The sequence below is a fragment of the Enhydra lutris genome, unplaced genomic scaffold, assembly GCF_002288905.1.
Source record: "Enhydra lutris kenyoni isolate GAN:26980312 unplaced genomic scaffold, ASM228890v2 scaffoldscaffold14, whole genome shotgun sequence".
In the NCBI taxonomy this organism is placed as follows: Eukaryota; Metazoa; Chordata; class Mammalia; order Carnivora; family Mustelidae; genus Enhydra; species Enhydra lutris.
In genome coordinates this window covers 38345401-38372438 of record NW_019154098.1, presented here as the reverse complement: position 1 = coordinate 38372438, position 27038 = coordinate 38345401, and the positions used below count along the sequence as shown (strand labels likewise).

At 34.1% G+C, this 27038-nt stretch overlaps 1 protein-coding gene across 5 annotated transcripts in view; it reads left to right on the top strand.

The window, feature by feature from the left end:
- The window catches only part of LOC111146810 (vacuolar protein sorting 13 homolog B), a 755552-nt gene that overhangs the window by 217830 nt on the left and 510684 nt on the right, over positions 1-27038 (top strand). For all 5 annotated transcript variants that reach the window (XM_022502501.1, XM_022502502.1, XM_022502500.1 and 2 more), the window contains 2 exons: positions 5200-5334; positions 6081-6254. In XM_022502501.1, the coding sequence (XP_022358209.1) occupies positions 5200-5334; positions 6081-6254 (309 nt within the window). The remainder of the gene's footprint in view (positions 1-5199; positions 5335-6080; positions 6255-27038) is intronic.

Genomic DNA, 27038 nt, shown 5'->3' with positions numbered 1-27038 from the left:
CTCCACATCACTCGGCATCGGGGAAATACAAATCAAAACCACAATGAGATACCACCTCACACTAGTCAGAATGGCTAAAATTAACAAGTCAGGAAATGACAGATGCTGGCGAGGATGTGGAGAAAGGGTAACCCTCCTACACTGTTGGTGGGAATGCAAGCTGGTGCAACCACTCTGGAAAACAGCATGGAGTTTCCTCAAAAAGTTGAAAATAGAACTATGCTATGACCCAGCAATTGCACTACTGGGTATTTACCCTAAAGATACAAATGTAGTGATCCGAAGGGCCATGTGCACCTGAATGTTTATAGCAGCAATGTCCACAATAGCCAAACTACGGAAAGAATCTAGATGTCCATCAACAGATGAATGGATAAAGAAGATGTGGTGTATATACACAATGGAATACTATGCAGCCATCAAAAGAAATGAAATCTTGCCATTTGTGACAACGTGGATGGAACTAGAGGGTATCATGCTTAGTGAAATAAGTCAATCGGAGAAAGACAACTATCATATGATCTCCCTGATATGAGAAAGTGGAAATGCAACATGGGGAGTTTGGGGGGTAGGAAAAGAATAAATGAAACAAGATGGGATCTGGAGGTAGACAAACCGTAAGTGACTCTTAATCTCACAAAACAAACTGATGGTTGCTGGGGGGAGGGGGTTTCGGAGAGGGGGTTGGAGTTATGGACATTGGGGAGGGTATGTGCTATGGTGAGTGCTGTGAAGTGTGTAAACCTGGCGATTCACAGACCTGTACCCCTGGGGATAAAAATATATGTTTATAAAAATTTTTTTAAAAATTAAAAAAAAAAAAAAAGTCAGGTAATTATGTACCACAGGACTAGGAATATGTAGTAGGAGTTGGTATTTTCCAGAAAAGAACCACAAGGAGACGAACTAAGAGTGCATTATTTTATATTAAATTCTATTACAAAAAAAATCAATGTTTTTGGATTATTTCATTGATAGTGTGTACAATGTAAAATTATATTTTAGTTGCAGTGTCTTAGAAATTCCTTCTTTTGTCTTCTGGTGGAAGCAGCATTTGAATGAATGTATGTGTGAGAGTGCTTTGTAGAGGGAGTATTTTAAATGTTAGATACTGTCATTATCTTTGTGATTGGCCTCTTGACTCATGTCAGCTGACTGTATGTCTTACCAAAATATTGCACCTCTTCTCTAAATTAAGTTCTGTGTAAAGAGCCGTTTTCTTGTTTAAGTACGTTGAACAGTGACTACAATACTTTGGCCTCTCCATGTAACAATAATAAATAATAGTGTGTCTTAAGCTACCTAATTACTCAACTACTTTGTTAATGCTGCGCCTATCCAAAGCAGTGCTTTTTTTTAGTTTGAGAGCTTTTGCTCTTTTAGTTTCACCATGTTGCAGGAGATGACACAGTATGAATGGTGCTCTGAATTATGTAATGGCAAGATTTTACTCCTTTCTGCTTTCCTAGAGCTTACATTTGGGCAAGGTAGAATGGAAATAAACCAAGTTTATTTTTAAGTAAGAGGTTTTTTTGTTTGTTTGTTTGTTTGTTTGTTTGTTTGTTTTAAGGGGTCCTAGCTGGCCCAGTTAGTAGAGCCTGCGACTTCATCTCAGGGTTGTGAGTTCGAGCCCCACATTGGGTGTAGAGATTACTTAAATAAATAAACCTAAAAATTTTTTTAAAAGCACTTTATCTTTTTAAAGAATGTGTTCAGGTTTGTGGTAAAATTGAAGGGAAGTTAGTTCCCATATGTGCCCTGACCCACACAAGCACATCTACCCCAGTATCAGCATCTTCCACCAGAGTGGTTTTTGTTACAATGGATGAACATACACTCACATATCATAATCACCCAGAGTCCATAGTTTAAATTAGCGAGATTTTTTTTTTTAAAGATTTTATTTATTTATTTGACAGAGATCACAAGTAGGCAGAGAAGCAGGCAGAGAGAGAAGGGGAAGCAGGCTCCCTGCCAAGCAGAGAGCCCGATGCGGGGCTTGATCCCAGGACTCTGGGATCATGACCTGAGCCGAAGGCAGAGGCTTTAACCCACTGAGCCACCCAGGTGCCCCAAGATTTTTTTTTTTTACTAGCAGCTTTTCTCCATTGTTAAAGTCAATCAAGAGATGTCTATAATTTATTTTTTTAAAGTCTCAGCTTATGGTATTTAAAACAGGTTTCTTTATAAAAAAGCCTTTATGGAGAACTTATGCATAATGATGTTTTAGTTATTTTTTTCATGATTTTATCTATTTATTTGAGAGAGAGTGACACAAAGATAGCGACAGTGGAAGCGAACACAAGCAGGGAAGCGAGGGAGAAGCAGGCTGCCCACTGAGCAGTGAGCCCAATGTGGGGCTCAATCCCAGGACCCTGTGATCATGACCTGAGTGGAAGGCAGCCACTTAACCAACTGAACAACCCAGGTGCCCTGATATTTTAATCATTAAAAAAAGTTTTAAAATACTTAAGAAATGTAATCATAAAAATGTAAACTAAGTTTGTGAGAGTTAAAAAACAAGATGCTTTGTATGTATATGTATATGAGGTTCTTACCAGAAGAGGTTCCAGGCAACTTTTTCTGATAAGAGTATTATATGCAACATGCATTAAATATTAACAAAGATCTATCATTTTTCAGGGCACTTGGCTCACTCAGCCAGATGAGCAATGCCACTCTTATCTAGGATGGTGAGTTTGAGCCCCACATAGGGTGTAGACATTACTTACATAAATAAACATAAAAAAAAATTTACCATTTGTCATTAAAGATAGAGTCCTCAGTGTGGTAGAAGCAGTGTTATAAAATAATTTAGAAACAAAGCCATTTTGGCCTGTTCTTATTCTTCTGTGTTTATATCTACCAGAAACTAATTCAGTTCTTTTCATTCTGAACAACATCAGCAACCCTTCAAAGAATCTATCAGTAGCTCTTGTCTGCTGATCTCTATCTAGGTTTTAATATATGTTTTGAAAAATTGGCAGAGAATGAAAGTCTAACTGTGGGGCTTGAGGGCTAGGGGGGAAGGTATCGTTCTATTTTATATTCTTCTCATCATCTAACATAATGATTAGAGCAGGATAAAGTATCTATTGATTATAACTTCCCACAACTGCAGTAGATGTGAAATATGTAGGGTTGCTCAGCTTCCTGTTTAAGGAGAAATGTGATCCGGTCTTGTCGCTTTCTGACTTGAGATTGGCAAAACCCTACTGTCTGGTTCTTGGTTTTCTCATATGTGAAATGGAATAGTAATGGTCACCTTGAGGTTTTGTTTTCTTTTGGAGATAAATAGATAAAATAATAAACTAGACCGTTTAGGGATTGACAGTAAGTGCTCACTGAATGTGAGGTGCTATGATAGCTAGTACTACTGTTAAAACGTTATTACTATGACTATGTTTATATAAATACTGTTGTCATCGTTTAATTTTCTGAGATACTGCTTTAGATGTATGAGACATGGATTTTGAGGATCTGATAAAAATCTGATATCACTGTAGAATATTGTACAAATGCACAACATTTTAGACTATTGCTCTGGGGATAATAGGTATCACTTCAAATGGAGACAACAGAGGTGGTGAATATTGGAAAATAGCAACCAGTTGTTACACATTTAACTGTAACCAGTTGTTACATATTACACATTGTAATAACCACATAGAAATTAGTAAATGAATGGGCCCTTCTGAAGTGAGTGTTAGTGTGCGAGAGGGTGTTTCTTAAAATGATGTTTTTTATTTATTTGAGAGAGAGACAGTGAGAGAGAGCATGAAATGGGAGAAGGTCAGAGGGAGCAGACTCCCCATGGAGCAGGGAGCCCGATGTGGGACTCGATCCCAGGACCCGGGGATCATGACCTGAGCTGAAAGCAGTCGCTTAACCAACTGAGCCACCCAGGCGCCCAAAATGATGTTTTTTTAATAATTTGCGAATCACATAGTGTGCTGGTTAAACCATAGATTCCTGGGCCATGTCTCAGGAAGACACTTGGACAATTATGGGGCTTCTTGAACATACTAAAATTGAGATGGAAGATTTCAGAGTAATGTTCAACGGATCAGTCATAGAAAGTTTATGGTTTTAATTATTCATACATGTTCTACTTAGAGCTTCAGATGTGGAGAATAATATATATTTGATCCAAATGTGGAATGTGGAAAAGGGAAATTATGATGGTAGATGTTGGTGAATACAGGCAAAATGAATGTTAAAAAGTCTTCTCTGTCAAATTGTATTAAATATCCTAGTTCTTTTGCTACTATAGGACTTAGAGCAAAATTTAACTAAACTCCTACAATTGAATGTATCTTAATCTGAAAGTGAGGATAATAAACATTTTTATTACAGCCCCATTGAGAGGATTGAATGAGATAACATTTGTAACACAGAGTAAGTCCTCAGTAAATGTTAGATGATTAGAGTTCTTCATCATTATCATTTTAGTGGTTTGCAATATTGTTATTCTTAAGGTTCCCCTGCCTGTTTAATTCTCACCTACTGTTCAGGGGCAAAATGGGTTTCTCCCTTTTGAATTAAATTTTCCCTACCATTTATTTCATGAGAATTATTATAATAATAATTCTATGCTTCAATGTCCCTCAGCAAGTAGCATATAGTAGAGATGTTAATATCTACTTTTTTGTTAATTGATATAGAATACCATTGATTTCTTTATCTGCACATGGTGTTTCAATTTTGCTTATAAGCTATTGTATTTTAACTTAGGAACTGTCTTGTTTATCTCTCCTTATTCTACCTGATTAAGATATTCTGGACATTTGTTTACTCAGAAAGTTTCCTGTTTAAATTAAATGTGTCTCTAATTAAAACTCAGTGTATAAGTTAAATTTGTTTCAAAAATAAATATCTTACTCTTTCTTTCAAAACTATGATATTTTAAAGTTTTCCTGTTTTTTAAACAAATATTTGTTTTAAAATATTTACTCGTATTTCTTGAGCTTGACTAATCAAAAGCTGACTGCATAAGTATAGTTATGAGAGTTCAGACTATTTATTTTAAAATTGCATCCTTTCACCTCCTAAATGCTAAACCATGAAACCTAACACAAATACTGTAAGAACATCTGAGGCAGATAATTAAAGTATAATTAAGTTTAAATGCCTTGGTGAAGGAGTATAAAAATTATTTAAATTCAATCGGCTAGTACATTTGCAGTTTTCTTTTATTAGGTGTGAAATCTAAGAATCCCCTGCCAACTCTTGAGGGCTCAATCCAGAATGTTGAATTGAAGTACTGCAGCACATCATTGGTCAAATGTGCCTCTGGGACCATGGGATCAATAAAAATTTGTGCCAAAGCCCCAGGTATGTGCAGCTGGACCGTGTAAAACTTTATTGCCTGTATAGGAGAATTGGCCTTGCATTTTACAAGGAGCGTTACTGAAACAAGAATTTGCTCATTGTTCCTATGAATCAGAGGTTTTAAGTTTTTTTATTTTTACTTTAAAATTTTTTTAATTGTGCCAGGATGATACTTCTTTAATAAATTAATTTTTATTTCAGGAAAAAAGCTGCATAGTTATGAGAATGGTTATGAAGGAGAACAATTAAAGGTGTACTCTTACACTTTTGGGAGGAAATAGGAAGTATAGATATATATGACACTTAACAATTAAAATGTTCGTATAATAAACAAATAACTGTTTCTCAATTTTTAAAACTGGCTTCACCTTCCTGCTAATACTTTATTTCATCTATTTTCCATAAACACTTGTAACTTAAAGTTTTTTCAGTGCAACCTAAATTTCTAGGTAAGTTTAAAGAGGTACAGATTTTGTAGAATATTTAGAACATAGTATGTTCAAGTTCTTTCCTTTTACAATATCATCTGAACATGTTCTGCATTCATTAGCTAAATACTAAGACTTAATTTGTTAAGAGTTAAAAGTGCTTTTAACTTTATCAGTCATGCTTTTTAGAGTATAAATGTACAGCTAAAATGACCAAAAATAAATGAAGTGTTATATTATGATAACATATTTTAAGATCAGGCATCCTCAAGCTACTCCTATATTTTTTTATAGGAATTTTTTCATTATGTTTCTCTTCAGGTGACAGTGGAAAAGAGAAATTGATTCCGTTGCTTCAGGGTCCTTCTGACACTAAAGATCTTCATAGCAGCAAGTGGCTCAATGAGAGTAGAAAGCCAGAATCTCTCTTAGCTCCAGATTTGATAGCCTTCACAGTCCAAGTTCCACAGTATATGGACTACTGCCATAATTCCGGTGAGTATAAATTTATCATTATTCATTTATTTTGCATTTTTTCCAGTAAAGCTTTTAAAAAGGACTTCTTTTAAAAACCAGTTTGTGTCCATTGAGATACTCTCTACAGTTGTGTTCTTTAAAACTTCAAGTGAAGTGTTTTTGTGTAATTTTTGATAAGTCATGTGTTCATAAATAATGATTTTATTTTATATGAGAAATAAATAATTCAGTTGTCATTATAACAATCTTAGATTCATAGCTCCTAAATCCAACTGAGTTTTAAAACCTGTCAATAGGTAGAAAGGACTAAAAGAAATTTAAAACATTGGAAAGAGAAAATATTTTTCCTTGGGATAGTAGCACTTTGTGACCCACCATTTGCCATACTAAAATTGGGTATTTGAGCCTTCTCTAGTTTTGCAGAAAGGAAGAAATGTTGATAGTAGAACCAAGAAAAAAATCTCAGAGGTCAGGATCCTATTTCTTAGAGTAATTTTTCTAGTAGGATTTCGCCTAGAATCTATTTCATTTTATTCAACACCACAATAGCAAAGCCATACCTCTTATGTTGAAAGGAGATACCAGAAGGATCAGTAAAGACTGGGATTAAAAAAAGATATGGTCAGTAGAGACCATTATCACCCATGAGGTCGATTAGTCACTATAAGGTTAGTAAAGGCAAAGTAGTTGAAAGGTCTAGAAATAAGATTGCTATATACAGATTTCTTAAAAGGTGAAGGGTGCCAATTTTTTTAAAGAATTAAATGGCCAGTGAGGAAGTGCTTTCAAATAGCTTCCTAAGAGTAGAGCTCTCTTAATATTTAACAAGTATTATAACTTATGGAAAATGTTAAGCATCACCGCATTGAGTTCAAAAGGGAAGACCATGAAAAGATTTATAATTAATTGACCAGACAGAGAGAATATGGAGGTGAATATTTGAAACCGTGCACAAAGACATAAAAAATATTTGAAAGATGAATTTTGTTACAGTAGCATTTGAAGCTGAATAGCATGCACATTAGAAACTTGGAATTAGTATCTTGAAATGTGAGCCTGAGGGTCCTCAGCATGCTTCTAAAGACAATACTCCTCCAAAAGAAGTTTCAGCCTGGTGAGAATTGGTATGGAACCCAAAGGAAAAATGTGAAGATGAGGCCAAACCCAAACTAAGACTGTGCGTATGGATAGAATATCTGTCTTTTAAGGTAGGGACTGATAAACATTTTAATAAAGAGCCAGATAACTAATATTTAAGACCTTGTGGGCCATATTTTCTCTCTGTTAGCTATCAAGTTCTGCTATTATGGCATAAAAATAGCTGTAGATAAAATGCAAATGAATGGATAGGACTGTATTTCAGTTAAACTTTATTCACAAAAAACAAAGTGTGGGCCAGATTTAGTCTAAGTCATTTACTTGTATTGTAGGGAGAAGGTATTGGAGGTTAAATAAACATCATGATTTTAAAAATGCCTATTTAACCATGTTCCTTAAATATACTGTTTGATAAACTTCTTTATATGTTACCCAAATAGTTTTTTATTTTTAAGATTTTACTTATTTATTTACTTACTTACTTGCTTACTTACTTATTTGACAGAGGCAGTGGGAGGTGGTAGGGGGAGAGGCAGAGGAAGAGAGAAAATCTCAAGTAGAGGCCACACTGAGAGCTGAGCCCAGTGCAGGGCTCAGTCTCACAGCCCGGAGGTCATGACCTGAGCCGAAATCAAGACTTGGATGCCTAACAGACTGAGCCACTGAGGCACCCCTCCATTTGGTAATTTTTTATAGGTTTTATTTTCAAATCATCACATCATTAAAATGATATTAAAATGATCAGACCATCCAGTTAGAATTTTGATACCTAAGAAGGGACTAAGCTTATTTGAATCTACCACATATTAAAGTTGGACAGGGCCTCCTCATTTTTTGTTTTGCCATATACACAGAAGTAATCAGTTGAGTTTATAATCTGATCTTTCTCATAACAATATCTTATATTATTATTTGTGATTGAAATCCATTTCTAGGGTCATAAAAAAGTACTTGCATTTCCATTCTTTAATATAGGCCTAAAAGTAAACTACTATTAAAAAATTTATGATATTTTTAGGGTAAAGTTTTACATTTTTTCTTGCTGTAAGAAAACTTACCTAATCTTCACAATCACTATTATGTTCAGTGATATGTTTTTGGATTTGTGTGTAAAATTTTAATGTGATTATGTATTTGATACTTTGAAATTATTTCTTTGCGTATGTTTCAATCCTAAAATGAAATGTGTTTTCACTTAAGCTACATTCACATACTTAATTTAGGGCACTTTTAAATTTAAATTTTCCATCTACTTTGAAACTGCCACCCACATTCATGGCTCAGGTATTTATAATATGGTGTTTATGATATGGTTATGAGAAGGCTTAGAAGTATTTTTTAAAGCCAGTGTTAAAGTAATATTGATTAATCTTATGTTCTTAAGACAAGATTTAAATTGGAGATGTATATGTGTATCTATGTATAACTCAGGAGTAGGCAAATCATAAATTTTAAATGAAGAAATAATTTTATTAACAATCCTTTAAGACCTTATTGAAATATCACCCTTTCAGCAAAGACTTACATGGCCATTGGATACAAAATTTTTTTCTCTCCTAAAAACAGGTGCATGTACACACATGCACACACACATTGACACATAGTTCTTATTTTTCTACTCTTCACTTTTTCTTAGTACTTACCACAGTTTTTTTGTGTTTTTTTTTTTAAAGATTTTATTTATTTATTTGACAGAGAGAGATCACAAGTAGACGGAGAGGCAGGCAGAGAGAGAGAGAGAGAGAGAGGGAAGCAGGCTTCCTGCTGAGCAGAGAGCCCGATGTGGGACTCGATCCCAGGACCCTGAGATCATGACCTGAGCCAAAGGCAGCGGCTTAACCCACTGAGCCACCCAGGCGCCCCTACTTACCACAGTTTTACCATAGTATGTATATTACTGATTTATCTTATTGATTATTTTGTCCTTCTCTTAGAAATTATGCTTCATTTAAGCAGGAATTTTTCTGTTCTGATTGTTACTGTATTCCTAGTGTCTAGAATAGTATCAGTATACAGTTGGCTGTCAACAAATATTTAATAAATGAATGAATAAGAAAGTGATGATTACATTTACTTTTATTTGGTTTTTGAGATTGGAGCACGTAAAGGAAATGACACAGTCAGAAGTCATTGCTAATCTTTCTTAAAAAGAGATTCTGGGTAGTTAAATCCTTCTAGTTGAACAATTAAAGGGAAGCACAAGTCATCCTTGCTGTCTGTTTCACAAACATATCCAGGTAAGGTTGTTAATGAACTTTTCCCATGGATTTATAGAATTTGAATGAGAAGTATTTGCATTTAGAGTAATAAGTGATCAGTCAAATGATGTGAGACAAATTGTGTATTTTAGTGGTGTCTGGTGATCATTAAGTGGCTTCTGAATAGCAAGTATGGAAGACAACTACCATTATGTGCCCGCTCCCACATTGGAGGTGGGGGATTAAAACTAGGACCAGAAAATGTTTTAGATGTATTGTAGAAGTCAGGAAGTAAGTTTTGAGAAAAGGTTAGTTAGGATAAAGAGGCAGAGTTTTTTTGTTGTTGTTGTTTTTAAGTAATCTCTATACCCAGCATGGGGGTTGGACCTAGGACCTGGAGATCAAGACTGATGCTCTTCCAACTGAGCCAGCCAGCACCCTGAGACAGTTTTTTGATTCTGATTTCAGAATGTGAGGGATGCACAGCTTCATTAATGGGAATTGGGTATTAATAAGAAATATGCTCTCCCTCTGCCCCTCCCTGGCTCCTGCATTCCTGCTCTCTTTCTCTCTCAGAATAAATAAATAAATGTTTAAAAAAAAAGAAGAAGAAGAAGAAGAAGGAGAGAGAGGGAGAACCACAGCACTGCTTTGTTTTTGAAGACTCAGCAACTCCCTTAACACTCCCCCGACTGCCCCCCTTACCCTGCCCTGCCCTGTTGCATTATCTACTTAACTGTCTCTGATTGTAGTGAAGTAGCTCAAGGCTCTTGTGGGAGTCCAGTGTGTCAGCCCACATTCTGTACTCATTGTCACTATTCATGGGAATCACTTAGTGACACTTCTATTTCTTTTCTTTTCTTTCCTTTTTTTTTTTTTTTTTTTAAGATTTATTTATTTTAGAGCATGGGAACAGTGTCAGGGAGGGGCAGAGGGGAAAGTTGAGACTCTCCAGCAGACTCACTGCTGAGCATGGAGCCCCAGGTAGGGCTCATTCCCAGGACCCGACAAAACCAAGAGTTGGTTGCTTAACTGACTTAGCCACCCAGGCGCCCTATGATGCTTTTATATTTTACATTTGTGTAAATATTAGAAATCAAATAGAGAAATAAGCTTCTTTTTTTTATTTCTTTGACTGAGGTAGAAGCATTTGGTGACGACTTGTATGTAAAATATTTTAAGATGGGTTCTAAACATTTTTCCCTTTTTAATATAGACCGGCTTTTCTTCATATGCTATATTTTGCCTATGGTTTATAGCAGGTTCTGCTTGTTAAAAAGTTCTGAGTCCTTGTTAATCTATGTATTAATGTCTAAATAAATTTTGAGTGTCTGCTGTTTAAGAATATAAAATGATTACAAAGTACTATATAAATTTAGAATCAAAGGGTCTTCCATTTCAATTTCTAAGCCAATGTTAGGTCTTTTTAAAATGTGTCTCCTTCTTCATGCTCTAGATCTCTTAGCCTTCTTTCAGTTTCTCATTGATGATTATGCTTTTGTATATGCTGTTTTTCCTGTGTGGGATTCTCACAATTACCCTTAACTTTTCATCTTATACCTGTTTAATTCTAGCTTAGTCTTAAGATCATAGCTCAACTACTCCCTCTTCAAGGAAGCCTTCCCTGATACTCTTTACCCTATTTCCCACCACCCAAATTAAGTAGCTCTGTTATATTCCTTTTTTTTTTTTTTAAAGATTTTATTTATTTATTTGTCAGAGAGAGAGAGGGAGAGAGAGCGAGCACAGGCAGACAGAATGGCAGGCAGAGGCAGAGGGAGAAGCAGGCTCCCTGACGAGCAAGGAGCCCGATGTGGGACTCGATCCCAGGACTCTGGGATCATGACCTGAGCCGAAGGCAGCTGCCTAACCAACCGAGCCACCCAGGCGTCCCTGTTATATTCCTTTTTATAGTTAACTATACTTTGATAACACTTAATGACAGTATATATTTACATAGTTGGGTGATTTGAATGCTGTCTGTCTTTACTACTTGACAGTGATTTGTGGGAGGGCGGAGTTAGTTACTGGTTGCTTGTCATTTTATCTCCAGGACTTACCATTGCCTGACACATAGGGAATGCTTTGAGAAATCATTTGTTGAATGAATGAAGAAATAAACATTTATGGCAGGTGGTCAAGGGTATGAACATAGTAAGTAGTAAGTCGTTAATAGATGTTAATAGCCTTCCCCCTTTCTCTCCTTAGGTTTCTCACTCCTCTTTCTTCTCTTTATGTACATATCTGTTGATGGAGAGAATATCTATTAGGATCTTTTTTTGTTAGACAGCTCTAATTACTATTAGATCCTCTGTTTGTTGTACTATAACTTCCATTTCTTGGTTTGATTTTAGTCTTATAAATGACATGAAATAATATATCAGCCCTCAATAAACCTGACAAGACTTATTGTCTTATTTTTCTTAACTTATTTCCCTGTCTCAATTTTCATCATCTTTAGTCTTCGGAATTTACTTACGATCATATCCTTTCTGTTGAAACCTTAGTCTTTCTTGGCCACCAGTGTTAATACAGGAGTCTCTGTAGGTCTTTTGAGTTTATGTATATCTTGTGAATGGTGGCACTGAGTGCCCTTTGTTCTGGAGTATCTATTCAAGGATATTTGTATGGTCATCAGCCTTGGAAGATAGATTTAGTGTCCCTCTGGAGCCAGTGGAGAGTATGTTAACTGCCCATTAAAAAAGATTTGGTTCCTCAACTCAGGTTCATTTCTCATCCTGCATCACTCTGCGTGTGCAGGCATCCATCTGGTTACATCTTTGTCATCACTTCTGTGAAACTTGGGGGCAAAGGGAACTGATGCAAATATGTTGATAGTCATGCTGTTTGCTCTTCCATGAGTAATAAAGTCCTTTGTCTCTGACTCAGGAGTCTTCTGTCTTTGACGTCATTCATAGGTGTGGTAGGGTAAAATCCTAGGCTCACAATTTTTGACACCAGAACAATGTAGTTTCCCGGTTCTCCTTGCCGAACCATCTACATGTCTCTCCTCAACTGTGGTAGTCCCTCCTTATCTCCAGCACCCCCAGTGGAGGTCTGAAACTGCAGATAGTATTAAATGCTGTATATACTATGTGTTTACCTATACATACATATATAATAAAGTTTGAGTTCTAAATTAGGTATAGTAAGAGTCTTATAAGTAATAAAATAGAACAGTTATACAATATACCATAATAAAAATTTTATGTATATGGTCTCTCTCTCAGAATAGCTTATTGTAATGTACTTATCCTTCTTGTGATGAAGAGATGATAAAATGCCTATGTGATGAGAGGAAGTGAGGGAGTTGGCATTGTAATAACAGGCTACTGTTGACATTCTGAGGATATGTCGGAGGAGGATCATCTGCTTCTGGACTGTGTTGACCATGGGTGACTGAAACCATGGAAAGTGTACCTCCAGATAAGGGAGGACTAACTGTATGTTTTTTTTCTTTTGTACCTTAAATATAGGTCATTCATGAGATTTTGTTCCTGGTTTTTTTTCTACTTGGATGATGTAATCGACACTACTGTTTTTAGCAACCAACCATATGTTTATTTCTTTCCATTTATTTTCTTTTGAAATCCAGACTCAAAATTTCAGCCACCTCTTGACCATTTCCCTGTGGATATTTTAATGGTGCCTAACACATTTAAAACGAAATTCAGTGTAATCCTCCCACCCCATTTCATACTCCATTATTTACTATTTAAATTAATGGCACTATTTCCCTCTTAATGCTGTAAATTTGAGCACTAGTTCAGTTGTTCCTTCCTTTTCCCCTGCATATGGTAGATGTTCCATAAAAGCTTTTTTTTTTTTTAAACTTAATAGTCCAGGCTAAACATAATAAATTTATTTCAGTCATTTCCCTTATGATGTGTCCAGATTCATTGCGATATTGATTACTTCCACTACTTGATTGAAAATGTGTTTTTTAAAAATTTAACACAAACCTCCACATATAAAGAGTATATTTTCCATATTTGTGTAGTGAACTTCTACTTAGTTACTTTTTGTTTTGAGCTTATGTGGCACTGGAAACAAGAATTATTTTTCACATAAACTATTCTTAAGACAGTTTTTTATTTCATATATCTATACTATTTATGAATATCATTCATGAATTTACATGAAGAACTTCACACTTATTTCTATGAAAATTAGTTTATGAATTTACCTGAAGAACTTCATACTTACTTCTATGAAATTTCATCTAATTGATTTTGGCCAACCATTAATAAGGAAGATATCTTTGAAAGTATCTATTTGACTGTAGTTACTTGTACAAGTAGGTTGGATATGCTAATTTTGCTTTTATATATAAAATGTAAAATAAGTATTTTTTCCTAAGATTAGAAAATTAGAATTATGTGATTATGATTTTTAAAAAATAATGAAAAACAAGTGTCCCTCTTAAAATGTCATTTAAATAAAATAGTTTAAGCCAATCTTCCTAGTCCCCAGTGTAATCAGCTTGATAAATAAATACAAAATTTTTAAGTTTGCTAGTTTGTCATATAGTAAAAGTTATTTTATCTTTTATCCATCAAATATAGGCAACTTTTGATCACTGTTATTGGTAAGGGAAGTCAAAATTACAACTCTCATGTCTGGAAATTCAGTTAAGTTGGGGGGTATTTCTCCTTCTTGATTAAAACATACCAACAAATGTGCACAATCTTATTTCACCATTCACGTTGGTTGGTTAGAATGTGAATTGCTAAGGAGTTTCTAAAATGGAGGCAGTACTTTACATTGTAAATTTTAATTTATGGGGAATGTTTTTTGTTCCAAAAAAATTCTCCTTATAATGTAGAATTAAGTGAATTGCCTTGAAGTTATGTTTTTAGTATTTTTGACAGGACACATGAGTAAGAATGCTTATATATTGTAGCAATTAAAGACAATTCACATTTGTGGTTTGGGCATAAATGTGTAAAAATTATACCCATCTATCTTATTACATTTCCTCTCTCCTCCCCAAGGACTTTACTATGTACTTTATCTGTAATTGTTGCCAGTTTTCTCTCATGTTCCCACTGGGCTTCTGGTGCAAAAAATCTTATCCTCTTGATGACAGAGCTTGCCTGAATGATTTCATGCTCCTAGCATTTTTGTTCACGGGAATTAGGGGCAAAATGTAACTACAGCTGAACAGAACGTCTATTTTTGTAATTTTGGAGTTTAGGCTCTGTTATTGGAACTAAATGAAGAGATGCAGGTGTTCTCCAGTCCAAGCCCTTTGGGAGTTTTGATGGTAGATGCTTGAAAAGAAAATGCATGTGTTTCCAGAGTCAAACAGCAGCTGTGAGACAAGGATTTATGTTTTTCTCAGAACTTTGGGATTTCAAAATGTTACATTTAATCACAAGCACAGAAAGGGGAGCAAATGTTAAAGATGTTACGCATAAAAGTAAGTTTGCTGATCTCTTTACCATACGAACTAGTTGTGGGAATATAGGAGCAAAGTGATTTTTAATCATAATATAAACAATTTCTAAAGGATTAAGGTAGTTACCAGGACATAGCCTTTTGAGAATGTTGCATTTATAGTGTAGAGAATTTTTTTAATCCTACTAATTAAGTTTTCTTTTTCCATTTAGACATTCATGCATGCACACTATGAAAGGTTTGGCAGAATATTTGCCAAATGAGTTTTGACAATAATTATTTTTGGAAAAGTTTTAGTAATACCTTGTAACACAATGTTTAGTATCTTGAAAACACAATGTTTTCAGGTAGAATAAGTGTAAATTTCCATCTCAGATAATAAAGGGAATTTACAGATATATTTAAAATATACCTATATTAAAGCTGATATGTATTCGATAGTATTAGTTACTCTGTCTAGAAATTACTCTGTATTAATCATGTTTTCCTTTAAAACTTTAAGTTTTTCTATTGAGTCTTCTCATTTCCTACCTTGTTCTCTACACTCAACTGATCCCTATTAAAATTTTTCTTCAAGTTCTACAAACCTGTGTATGTGCAATTTTGAAGCTAGGACTGAATCCTTTACCTTGTCCCAGAATGTTCGTGATTGAAATATCTCCTGGATGCCATGATGCTAGAAGTCAGGAACAGGCTCAATAGCAACAGGAAATTACTTTGCTCCTTTGAAAGGTCCCAGATTCTGGAGGGAAGCCAGGGGGAGATATCCCTTGAGACTTGTGGGTGACCAGTTGTTTCCTTCATTTATAGCACAAGGTCAAAATTTTGCATTTTTTACTGCCTCTATAATAAAAAACTGGCATTCAAAGTAAATAAGTAGTGGCTTCATTTGTAAATAATAAATTATAAGAAGTGTTTCAGGTTGTAATGGACTTCAAGTGAATACTACCAGAAAATGTGTAATGTTTTATATATTTTTATGAATAAACAAGATAGTATTATTATTTCAATTTACATTTTAGAAAATGTTATGTTTTCAAAGCAAGTTTTTGGCTTTGCATTTCCTATCCAGTTTTGAAGTTGGCTGTATAGTAGTTGTCATGTAGGCCAAAAGAAAAGTAGTGGCCTTATAGAACCAGTAGGAATTGATTTATGAAACACTTAGAAGTGAAATTCATACCAGACTTTGCCACTTAACTCTTCCCCATTTGTCTCATCCCTTGTAGGAAAAACTTGATTCTGTTGCTTTTGCAGTTCTTTTGTTAATACAGTATACATAGGAATCATCCTTATGCCATTGCTTTGTTTTGTGAATACATGATAGAGTCAGCTATCCATTAATGTGGGAGAGTTTAAGCACTTCTTTGGGAGTCTCCTTGTTTCTTTTATTTTCACCTTCCTCTGACTTTAGTCCTTACTCTTCCTCCTCGTTTGCTTTCTCCCTTCCCAATCAGTAACTCCCTTCTAAGCAGCACCACAGTACTTGGACCATACCACATGACAGACCCAACTATAAGATTTCTTCCTCTTGAGAAACTGAGTTCTTAAGGGATCATGACATATACATGATGGGTATTTGGTACATACAGGATGGTCCAAAGGAAATGATTTTTTGCCCTTTGGGTATAGCCTTGTTGTCTACAGGCCCACATCATTTTATTTCTAAATTGGTCTGTGGGGGGAAATACAGTTTGGCCCCAGTGTGTTAAAGAATAATTAAAAAAAAAAAAAACGTACCATTATGACTCTTGTGTAGATATAAAATGGACAGATGTTAAAGATTATTAGCATCATTATCAATGAAAGAACCAAGCACATGTTACAACCAGATCAAGGAGAACTAAAAATAAGAAACAGAGATCAGTAATACTGTAATAAATTGGAAAGGGACACAAAACTGGCTTCTTCCATAGTGGGGAAAGACAGTCAGTTGAACTTCTGCATGACAGTTTATTTACATCTCTAGTCAAGAATTGCTTTGCATTGCTCTCAGTTATCTACAATGTTAATAGTTTTTAAGAAAGCTCAAAGGCAGTAAAAGGTGCAGAGTCTATAGATTCAGACTCCGATAACCTGGAGTGTACTCAAAACAATGCAGAGCTTTTCATTGAAGCACAATTTTTTTCCTACAAGCCTTACTAAATTCCAGATGGCTAGGCTATTTTTAGCTGTGGGTGGTTTAAATATAGAGGCAGGTCAGAAGTAATTTTGTGAGGCAAAGATTCAGTACATGGAGAGAAAATTAAAGGGAAATAATGCCACCGGCAGAGGGCAGTGATGAAGTAACAGTTTCCTCATGTTCAAAGGAGGTATTGATTGTTGAGTAATTTGGGCTAATTCTGTAGACTGTAACTTGAGTTAACTTTTGAAACCTTGTCATATTAAGTTCTCTTCAGCCAGGTGTTTTGTCAGTACCTACCACTTACCAGGCAAAAAGGTGTTTTGTTTTTGTTTTTGTTTTGTGTTAATTAAATAAATAAAATGTTCTAACCTGACTTTTAAGTTTGTGTTCTAATTTATTAAAAAGCTTTCCCATGGAAAGGATTCATACAACAAATATTTGAATATGTACTGTGTGTCAGGGACTGCTATAGGTATTAGAAAGAGGAGGGGAGGGGGTGTGTGTATACAAGAGAGAGGAGTTCCCCAAAGTCACAGAGGTAACGTTCTCTTGATTGTAACATTTTTATTTTAGTTGGTTATTTATTATATTGAATTTTTTCTTTTGAGAATTAAATCTTTTTTTTTTTTTTTTTTTTTTTGGTAAAGATTTTATTTATTTGAGAGGGAGAGTAAGTGAGAGAGAGCACACAAGCTGGGGAAGAAGCAGAGGGAGGGAGAAGCGGATTCCTCTCTGAGCAGGGAGCCTGATGCAGGGCTCAGTCCCAGGACACTGGGATCATGACCTGAGCCGAAGGTTGATGCTTAACCGACTGAGCCACCAAGGTGCTACGAGAATTAAATCTTTTATGTCATGTTAGCTAAACTAGAAGAGACTTTCTTCAAATGTAAAAATTATGTGTTATCTGATTTTTTTTTCTGCTGAAAATATAGAATTCTGAAATAATATGAAAGTAAATGCAAGAGTATACTGAAGTTCTACAGAACTCAGTTACAGATAAATACCAAAACCAAAAAATATAAATGCATCACAGCAAAATGTCCAAAGGAGACAAAAATAAGAAACAAATGATTAAAAACGCATGAAAAAACTCAAACTGATAACTACTGAAAGAAATGGATGTTAAAACAATAATAAGGAACACTTTTGCCTGTCAAATTGATATGTAATAAATTGTAAAGCTGAAAGCTGAGAAGTTTCTGAGATGAGCACTTTCATAAATGTCTGGTAGGACCATGAATTGGTACAAATTCTCCAAAAATCAATTAAAAAATTATTAAGGACCTTAAGAGTGGGCATCCTTTATAATCTCATTTTCAGACTATATTCTAATGGAGTAATCTAAGATCCATTTAAAGACCGGAATCTAACGCATAAGGCTATTCACGTCAGTTTAGTTACAATAATCATAAGTCATCCTTGTGGTCTACTAGTAGGCAAATTATAAAATAGAGTATATCCATAGAAGGACATCTTTTATATCAGCCAATACAAAATATATATTATAGAAAATATTCATTTTTTTAAAAGATTTTATTTATTTGTCAGAGAGAGTGCAGAAGCAGGGAGGGCTTTAGGCAGAGTAGTCAGAGCAGGCAGAGGGAGAAGCAGACTCCCCATTGAGCAAGGAGACAGATGCGGGACGGGATCCCAGGGTCCTGGGATTGAGACCTGAGCCTGAGGCAGATGCTTAACTGACTGAGTCACCCAGGTGTCCCAAAATATTCATATTAAAAGCTTATGTAGAAAATAAAAATGTAAACCTATATCTGATAAAGTTATATGTAGCTTTAAAATTTTTAAGCATATGAATACATGTTTACATATACTCATGTATTAACGTTCATAGAAAAATTACTGAATTTTGTGACTGTCAGTGCTTGATGGGATTATGAGTCATTTCTCATTCATATTTGTAGTATTTGATGTTTTCTGCAAACATAAATATTTTTAAATAGTTTTTTTTTCCAAAATACTTATTTACAGCTAAGTTGTTCATGGGTTATTATGATTATTTTCCTTACAAGTAGGCATTCCTGCACATTAATTCTTATATAACCTTTAATATTTAAATAAAATTTCAATTTGAAAGCACATATGTGCCCTGAAAGCCACAGAGTGTACAGTTTAGTTTTTACAGGGGTTTTGAGGGTCTTAGTGTGTATCTGTATAAAATACCACATTTCCAGTCAGCATAATTTGGATTTCTTCTTAAGTAGTTTCAGTCCAGTGAGTAAAATGTTTAAAATCACTTTATTTTTTCTATAATTTATTTTCATTTGTGATTAAAATATATTTTTTTCTTTAAATATAACTGAAGTTTTATTTTATCATTAGTCAGCTCTCTGGGATGGTACAAAACAAAACCTTCAATTAATTTGATATAAGTGTTCACTTGAAAGTTAGCTCTTTAAAATATTTGAATGCATTTCTTACATAGGAACAAAGAATTGTCATAGGTGAAATCCAAGGCCAACTCAAATTTTTTGTTAAACTCAACAATGAAGTTGAGATACTCTAAATTTTTAATAAAAACTAGAAGGAATTAGAAATAGTACTTTATTTAAGAATAAATAAATAAACTTATATCTGAAGTCATTGTATTTAAGATAAAAGAAGACTTAGGAGAATGGAATAGTAAAAAGATACTTTCAGAGAGACATTTAAAGATATTTATTGGCATTTCATGGACATCAGAGATTGATAACAGTGCTGCTTTGTGTGGTTTTTAGTCTGATTTTAAGTTTTACTCTGATTTTGTAGCTGACCATTGAATGCAGGGTTTTGGGGCATTGATTCCCCACATAGTAAATCCATATGTAACTTGGCTCCCCCCAAATTTAGCTAGGTTCACCAGGAGCCTTACTGATACCATAAAGAGTTAACACATATTTTGTATGTTGGATGTATCATAATGTGGTATCTCTCCTGATGGGATGGAGCAGCCTAATTGGGTGGAAGCCAGCAGTGCAGATGGTGAAAGAACTCACTTGAGGCCCAACAAAGCAGATAGAAGTTTATTGAATGCACCTCAGGGGGAGTGGTGGGCAGGAGAGCAGAGGAGACACTCTGCCAGGATGCAGTAGATGGGGACTGCATTTAGAGAGAAGGATCTATGGGTATATATGGAATTTTCTTTTTTCTTTCTTTCTTTCTTTCTTTTTTTTTTTTTTTTTGGTTAATTGTGCCTGATTGTTAAGTAGCCCATTGGTTAGTTAGGGCCTTTTTTTTAAATACTTTTTTTTTTTTTTAATACTTCACGAATTTGAGTGTCATTCTTGCACAGGGGCCATGTTAATCTTCTCTGTATCGTTCCGATTTTAGTATTTGTGCTGCCGAAGCAAGCGCAAGGGCCTATGGATATTTTGAAGTAGGTCCCTTGCTGGGCCTGTCTGTATCAGCCAGGGGGTTGGGGTCACTGATGGCCCTTTTGCCTTGCTCTATAATCCATTGTTTAAGCCTGTTGCCCGGAAGGAGCCTTTACATTATATATTGTGTTCTGACAATAAAGAAGACTAGAGAAAGAAAATGTTATTAAGAAGATCATAAGGAAGAGAAAATACATTTATAAACTGTATTATATTTATTGAAAAAATTTGCATGTAAGTGGACTCACACAGTTCAAACCTGTGTTCAGGGGTTAACTGTAGTTTGTTTTTGTTTTTGTTTTTTTCCTTCACTCATGTATTACATATGATTACTAGCTATGATTGGGGTTAATTCTGGACTGCAGTAGAGAAATAAAACATTTTCTTGAAGTGACTGGATAGGAAGTAGGAGAGGAACAGGAAAAAGAAAAGTCAAGAATTTAAAGTTCCCCCAAATATGAGCATGAAATTTTCTGATATAATGAGTTACAGTTGATGAAAGGCAGGCAGAATTTAGTGAATAATCTTTGGGGGAAGAAAGGAAGTGATGGGCAGCCAGTGAATGGAGGGGGAAGAAAAAATATGCAACTTTAAACTAGCAATTACTGGGTAAGAGGTGTTCCCCCCCCTTAAATCAATTTGATATTGTTAAATTATTAATTGCCTGTTATCCTTAAAATAAGATTTTGTTATAATTACTAATCTTGTGTAGAATACATAAATTTTCAGGGAGAGAAGAAAAGAATAAAGCAAACTTTTTGGGGTGGTCAAATGTCCTCAGGGTCAAGAGGTCTGACTCCTGTCTGATGTTCTTTTTATTATGTATATTCATTTAAAGGACCCTTTCAGGTAACCAAGTAGTTATCTTCATTCTTTCAGCACAATTTACTTTGTACTAGAACTGTATGATATAAAGATGAAAAAGACCCTTTTCACTTATTCATGAGCTTATAGTTCATTGAGGAGATATATATATATATATACACACACACTCATATATGTGTGTGTGTGTGTGTGTGTGTGTGTGTGTGTATGTAAAGCATATAACTAAAAGGTATTAAAACATCATTATAAAACAAGGTAGTATGAATTCACATTGAAGGAAGCTTTTACTCAGACTTGGGACTTGGGAAAAATTTCCTGGAATCAGTCCGTGTCTAAGATAAGAGCTTAATTATGAGCTAGAGGAGAAACAATCGGTCAGGTTTTGGGAACCTGCAACTGAATTCACTGGAATGGCAGAATGGAACAGGAGTGTATAAGAGTTAATGCCTGATGAGATCAGCAATCTCTGGACTATGAAAGGCCTTGAAAGCCATCTTAAAAGTTTTGGACTGAGTGCTAAAGAGAGCATTTGGAACTTTTTATCATATTTCTACTTCAGAAACCAATTTAAGGAGCAGGGTGGTTGAGGGTAAAAGACAGGAGGCAGGGCAGGTAGGAGAATGTTGCAATGAAGAAAAGTGTAATGTTACTGAAGAGAGTTACACACATTTGTGGGATTGTAATGTGTTGAAATCAGTAGGAGTTGATGGTTAATCCAAGATGATGGCTAAGGGAGAGGGCACAGTAGGTAAACCTAGGGTCCTAGTTTGAAGAGCTGGGTACACGTAGGGCCCCTTTCACTGAGATGAGGAGCAAAGGGACAGGAATCAAGTTTTATTTAGGGTGGTAGAGGCAATTGGTAGAATACTGATATTTTTTTAGTTCTTCCTGTGTCGAAGGAATTATTCCAAGCATTTTAACTAAGAGCCCAAGCAGTTTGACTTTAGTAGTTATATTCTTAACCATTACACCAAAGAGCAAAGACTATGGAGAAATTCAGACCCTAAGTCATTGATTATTCAGTTTATTGAGTTCTATTTAATTTTATTTAGTGGCTGCTAGCTGCATGCACAACACTGCTAGCGGCTGATAAAAAAGATTTTTTTTATTACAGAGCCCCATTAAGTTGTATACACATACAGCTAATTCTAAGAACAAGCTTGCCAAATGCTACAATTGGTTGGGAGAAGCGTACTATTTGAAAATAGAGAAGAAAGGTTAATTTGAATCAAGAAGGGAGGATTTAATGATACTAGCAAAGGTTTTTCAAAGAGGGTTTGCTGGAATGATAGAATGCATATGAGATGAAAATTTATTGTCTAAGCATTACAAGTACTTTTAATTGTCCTATACTGTTTAGTTTTAGATGTTTGATAATTATTCAAGGCCGTATTTTTGTGAAAGTGTAAAATGTGTAGTTGTTAAAAAAGTACTTAGTATATATTTATGGTGAAGTAGTATTCTTTTTAAAGTATTTCAATATGTTCAGACAACTATAATCAAAAAATTGTTTTTAAAATTTTTTATTTCATAATGTAATTATAAAATATAAAGTATTTAGGATATTATTACTGTTTTTGTTTTCTCAGACAAATTTTTAAAGTTAAAATAAGTATTGGGACAATTTGATTGTATTTAGTTTTTATGTGGTTTAGTTTGGAGTTAATTATTAAGTAGAACTTGATTTTTAGCCTTGGAAAAACAAATGCAGAAGTTAATAAGCCCCCTCCCCTTTTTTATTGGATTCATTGTTAACAAAGCATAGCATAAGTAAGTCTCAGTCAGCCTGTGAAAAGGATGACTTAACACAACTGTTGATGCATTTGGAGTGAAACATCTTTATCAAGTTAATACAAGAAGCAGTCATGCCCTACTTGAATTACTCATTTATTATAGCTGAACAGCAGCCTGCATGTGGACTTTGAAATCCTGGGAAAATAAGATGCCTACATACATCCAAATGTTGAAAGCCTTTACTCCTCGGCAGCTGGAAAATGTTGAGCTCTGTTGTCATCCATTAGGTTTTTGGCCTTCAGGGAGATGTGATCAATTTAATTACCGACCAGCTTTATCCATTACTTTTAATGACTGTAGCCTCTGAAGTAAGCCTCTGAAGTTTGTAGCTTAAATGATCATATTTAGATATCGTACATTTAAAATTTATAAAAATTAAACACATAGACCTAGATAATTATACTTTGCTTATGTGTTTGCCATATGTACTCAGATCCCTAAAAATAAAAAATAATTTAAATATATTAATAGAAGTAGCTTATTTACTTTAAATGAAGTAAAAAATGTGTTTGTGTTTAAGAGTAACAAAATACGCTCCACATATTTGCTGTTCTGGGGTAAATTTTATATATTATATCCATTTGTGCACAAAATTTTTACATTTCCTAAAATACAGTCTGGGTTATTTTTAATCACAATTATTTATTAACAAAACTGTTAATAATTATTTGTGCTTTTTGTTTATCTTCTTTTCACTACCATTGTGATGCCAAGTCCAAGGGGGATTTTTAGAAAATATGGGGTGATAGAGCATTACTAAGAGAAATTAATGTTATATGAAGAAATGTAGCTCTAACACCGAGGCTATTACTTGTGAATTCCAGTTCTAACTCTGGAACTCATTCTTTATATAAATCACTTGGTCTCACGTTGACTGTTTCTTAGTCTATTAAATGATTGCAGTAAATATCTTTGTGTTGACTGTCCCTTGTATAAAGGCACTCCTTTAAAGAGGTCACCATTCATGTTACAAACCAAGGGAATTTGCTTGTTATTGTTATTTATTACAGTGTTTTTTAGGTAGATGATAGTAAAATCTTTCTAACAAAATTGTGTTATGACAGTATTCAACAGATAGATGTAAAAATGAGAAAAACACCCTTTGGCTAAGTTGATGGCTATAAAACAATATTGAAGATACCATGTTTGACTAGTTTGTATATTTAAGTTGATGTGTTAAAATATTTGTCATGATTAAAAAGTGTGCGATATCCTCATTGACAGACAATTGATGTTCATATATTTAGAGGCTTTATGCTGGTGCTATACTGGGAAGAGTTTGCAAAAATAATAACTAAGCGGTAGAAAAAAGGGAGATCTATCAGAAAGTAATAGATTGTTAATACATATGATAGTTATTTACTTAAGTAATAACTTTATGTACAGGTTAATGATATGCTTCTGATCTATATAGTTGGAAAAGAAGTAATGAGAGACGCATATTTTGGAATGTGTTATTAAAAAGGTTAAATATTAGTTTTTTTGGTCAGAAGGGTCCTGTTCTGAATTTGGAAGAATGAATCCAAGTGGTCATAAATCATGTCAAAATCAAAGCAACAAAATATGTTTATAGGTGTATAATATAAATAAGTGTTAACACTAAAGATGGGTTTAGAATTGAGTCACTTGACTTCTTTGTAGTTCTTTTAATTTTGTTTTCAGGTACTACATCTGTACTTAGATGGCATTTCTGTGCCAGACCAGGTCAAAGATAGGAAGAGCATGTGTTGTTCTACTACCCATACATTTTTAATAAACTTGTAATTGTTTTTAAACTTTTTTTGGGGGGGGTAAAATTTGAAAACTTGTGTAGCTATTTTTGTTGTTGTAACACTAACAAATGGGTTTTTTGAAAAAAATTGTATGGATTGATTATGTTTCTAAGGGCTTATATAACAGATACCATTATTCACCATGTTCATATTGAATAATATGTAAAATCATGTGCTAATTCATTCTTTTTCTCAAAATGAAAATGCTCTTTTATTATGATATTTAATGTGAAAATTCAAACACAATAGAAAAATGTATAGAATTATTAGCAATTATCTGAAATACTGTGACCTAAAGATTAACTAGTGTTGATATTTTGACACACATGCTTTTACTTTTTATATGATTACATGTATAAATACATAATCCTGCATGAATAATTTTCATATCATATATTCTCTCTGTATCTGCTTTTTCATTCTCCCGTATTTTAAAGCCATCTTTCTATGATAAATACAGCTTTTCATCCTAATTTTACATGACATTGTAGCATCCTGTTATATGCCAATATATATAATTAATTTCCTCACGATAGTAGTATGATTGGTGAGTATTTGAATTTTTCTAATTTTATACTAATAAAAAAAGATGATAGGAATAATTTTGTTAACATTCATCTTTATGAACTTGCCTAACAAAGTAATTATTAAAAGCATATTTTGGTGTATTATTTTGCACTTGAGAATGACATAAGTTTATTTTTCAAATACTTAGTTAGTATTAAACAATTCTAACTACAAATTTTAAAATGCAGATGGTTAAGTTTGCAGAGAATTCAAGTGAATTTTTCTTGTCTGTCTTAATACATTATTAAGAGTAAGATTCTCTTTTTTTTTTTTGAAACTTCTGAGAGGTCATGCAAATAGCTCAGTTATTGACATGTAAATTATTTTTTTCTAGAAGGTTTTAATACTTTCCTCAGAATTATTTAGTAAATCATTTCTTCAATTTCATTTGCAGCATCATTTAGGAGGAGATTGGACTTTAGAATTGGGCAAACTTGTTGTCAAATATGTATTTGCTTTTACTCTTGTCATACTTGGAAAATATACTTAAATCTCCCTGAGTTCATTTTCCCATATGTCAAATATATAAAACAAATCCACTCACTTGTAGGGTTTGTTTTGAAGATTAAAAGTAGTAAATATGAAGAGCTAGCACTTACTACTTAATTTTAACTAAGCCTTCCAAAAACTTACTTATGTGAAGTACTTTATGCAGTTTGGCAATTTTTTTTTATTACTAGTGTTTTTTAAATTTTCATTAACAGAATGATTCCACATTTAATGTGAATTTATGTTTTTAGTTGTTTATGCTGCTAAATTTGTAGATTCTTACGGTCTATCCTTACATTAAAAAAAATTGCAATTAACATTAGCTAAGTAGTTTGCTTTGCTGTTTTGATACATGATTGTGTAACTATATATAAACTGATCTAGAAGGAGCGTATGCCACAAAGAAAAGTTTTATTTACAAGATCAGACTTGTATGTTTATAAATCTTTAAATCTTTAAATCTCCTTTGGAGTCCTGTCCTTTGATATCCTTCCCTGCAGATGTCTTATTTTAGATCTCTAAGCAAATTATGTGTGTATGTGTGTGTGTGTGTGTGTGTGTGTGTGTGTTGTGTGTTGTGTGTAAAGCCAAGGGTGAACACAGTTATGTAGGATTCCATAAGTTCATGTGCTCTTGTTTGATAATCTCTCTTTTAATTCCAGTTCCGAAATACTATCCAAGCTCCCCTATCTCTGGCTATACCTCAGTGAATAGCACATGGGCCATTAATCTGCTCTTTGGTAAACAGGTCACTGATTCTAATTAATTTTCTGTCAACTTTTGAAAAATAATTTGTCAGTTAAAAATCTCAGTGTTGGCTATAGAATAAATACTGTAGCAGCGTGTGACTGCAGCATGGTAACATTGTTATGTTGGGTGTCTTCTGTATCCCCAACAAATGATTCTTTGAAATCTGCTTAGACTTTACCCAACACAGTGAGTAGTAACTTAAAGTTGTTGCTGTATCCACAAATCAGTTTGTGACCAACTCTGGTAGATGTTTGAATAAGAGTACAGATTTCCAGATCCTAAATGCATTGTTCTTTCCCGCCTAAGTGTTACGAAATGGAGTTGACTTGCAGATATGATGGCTTTTTCTGTATTTCCTTACTAGTTCTCCTTTTCCTTTACCTACCTGTTCAAGGGCAATTGCCCTAGTGCTGGTCTCA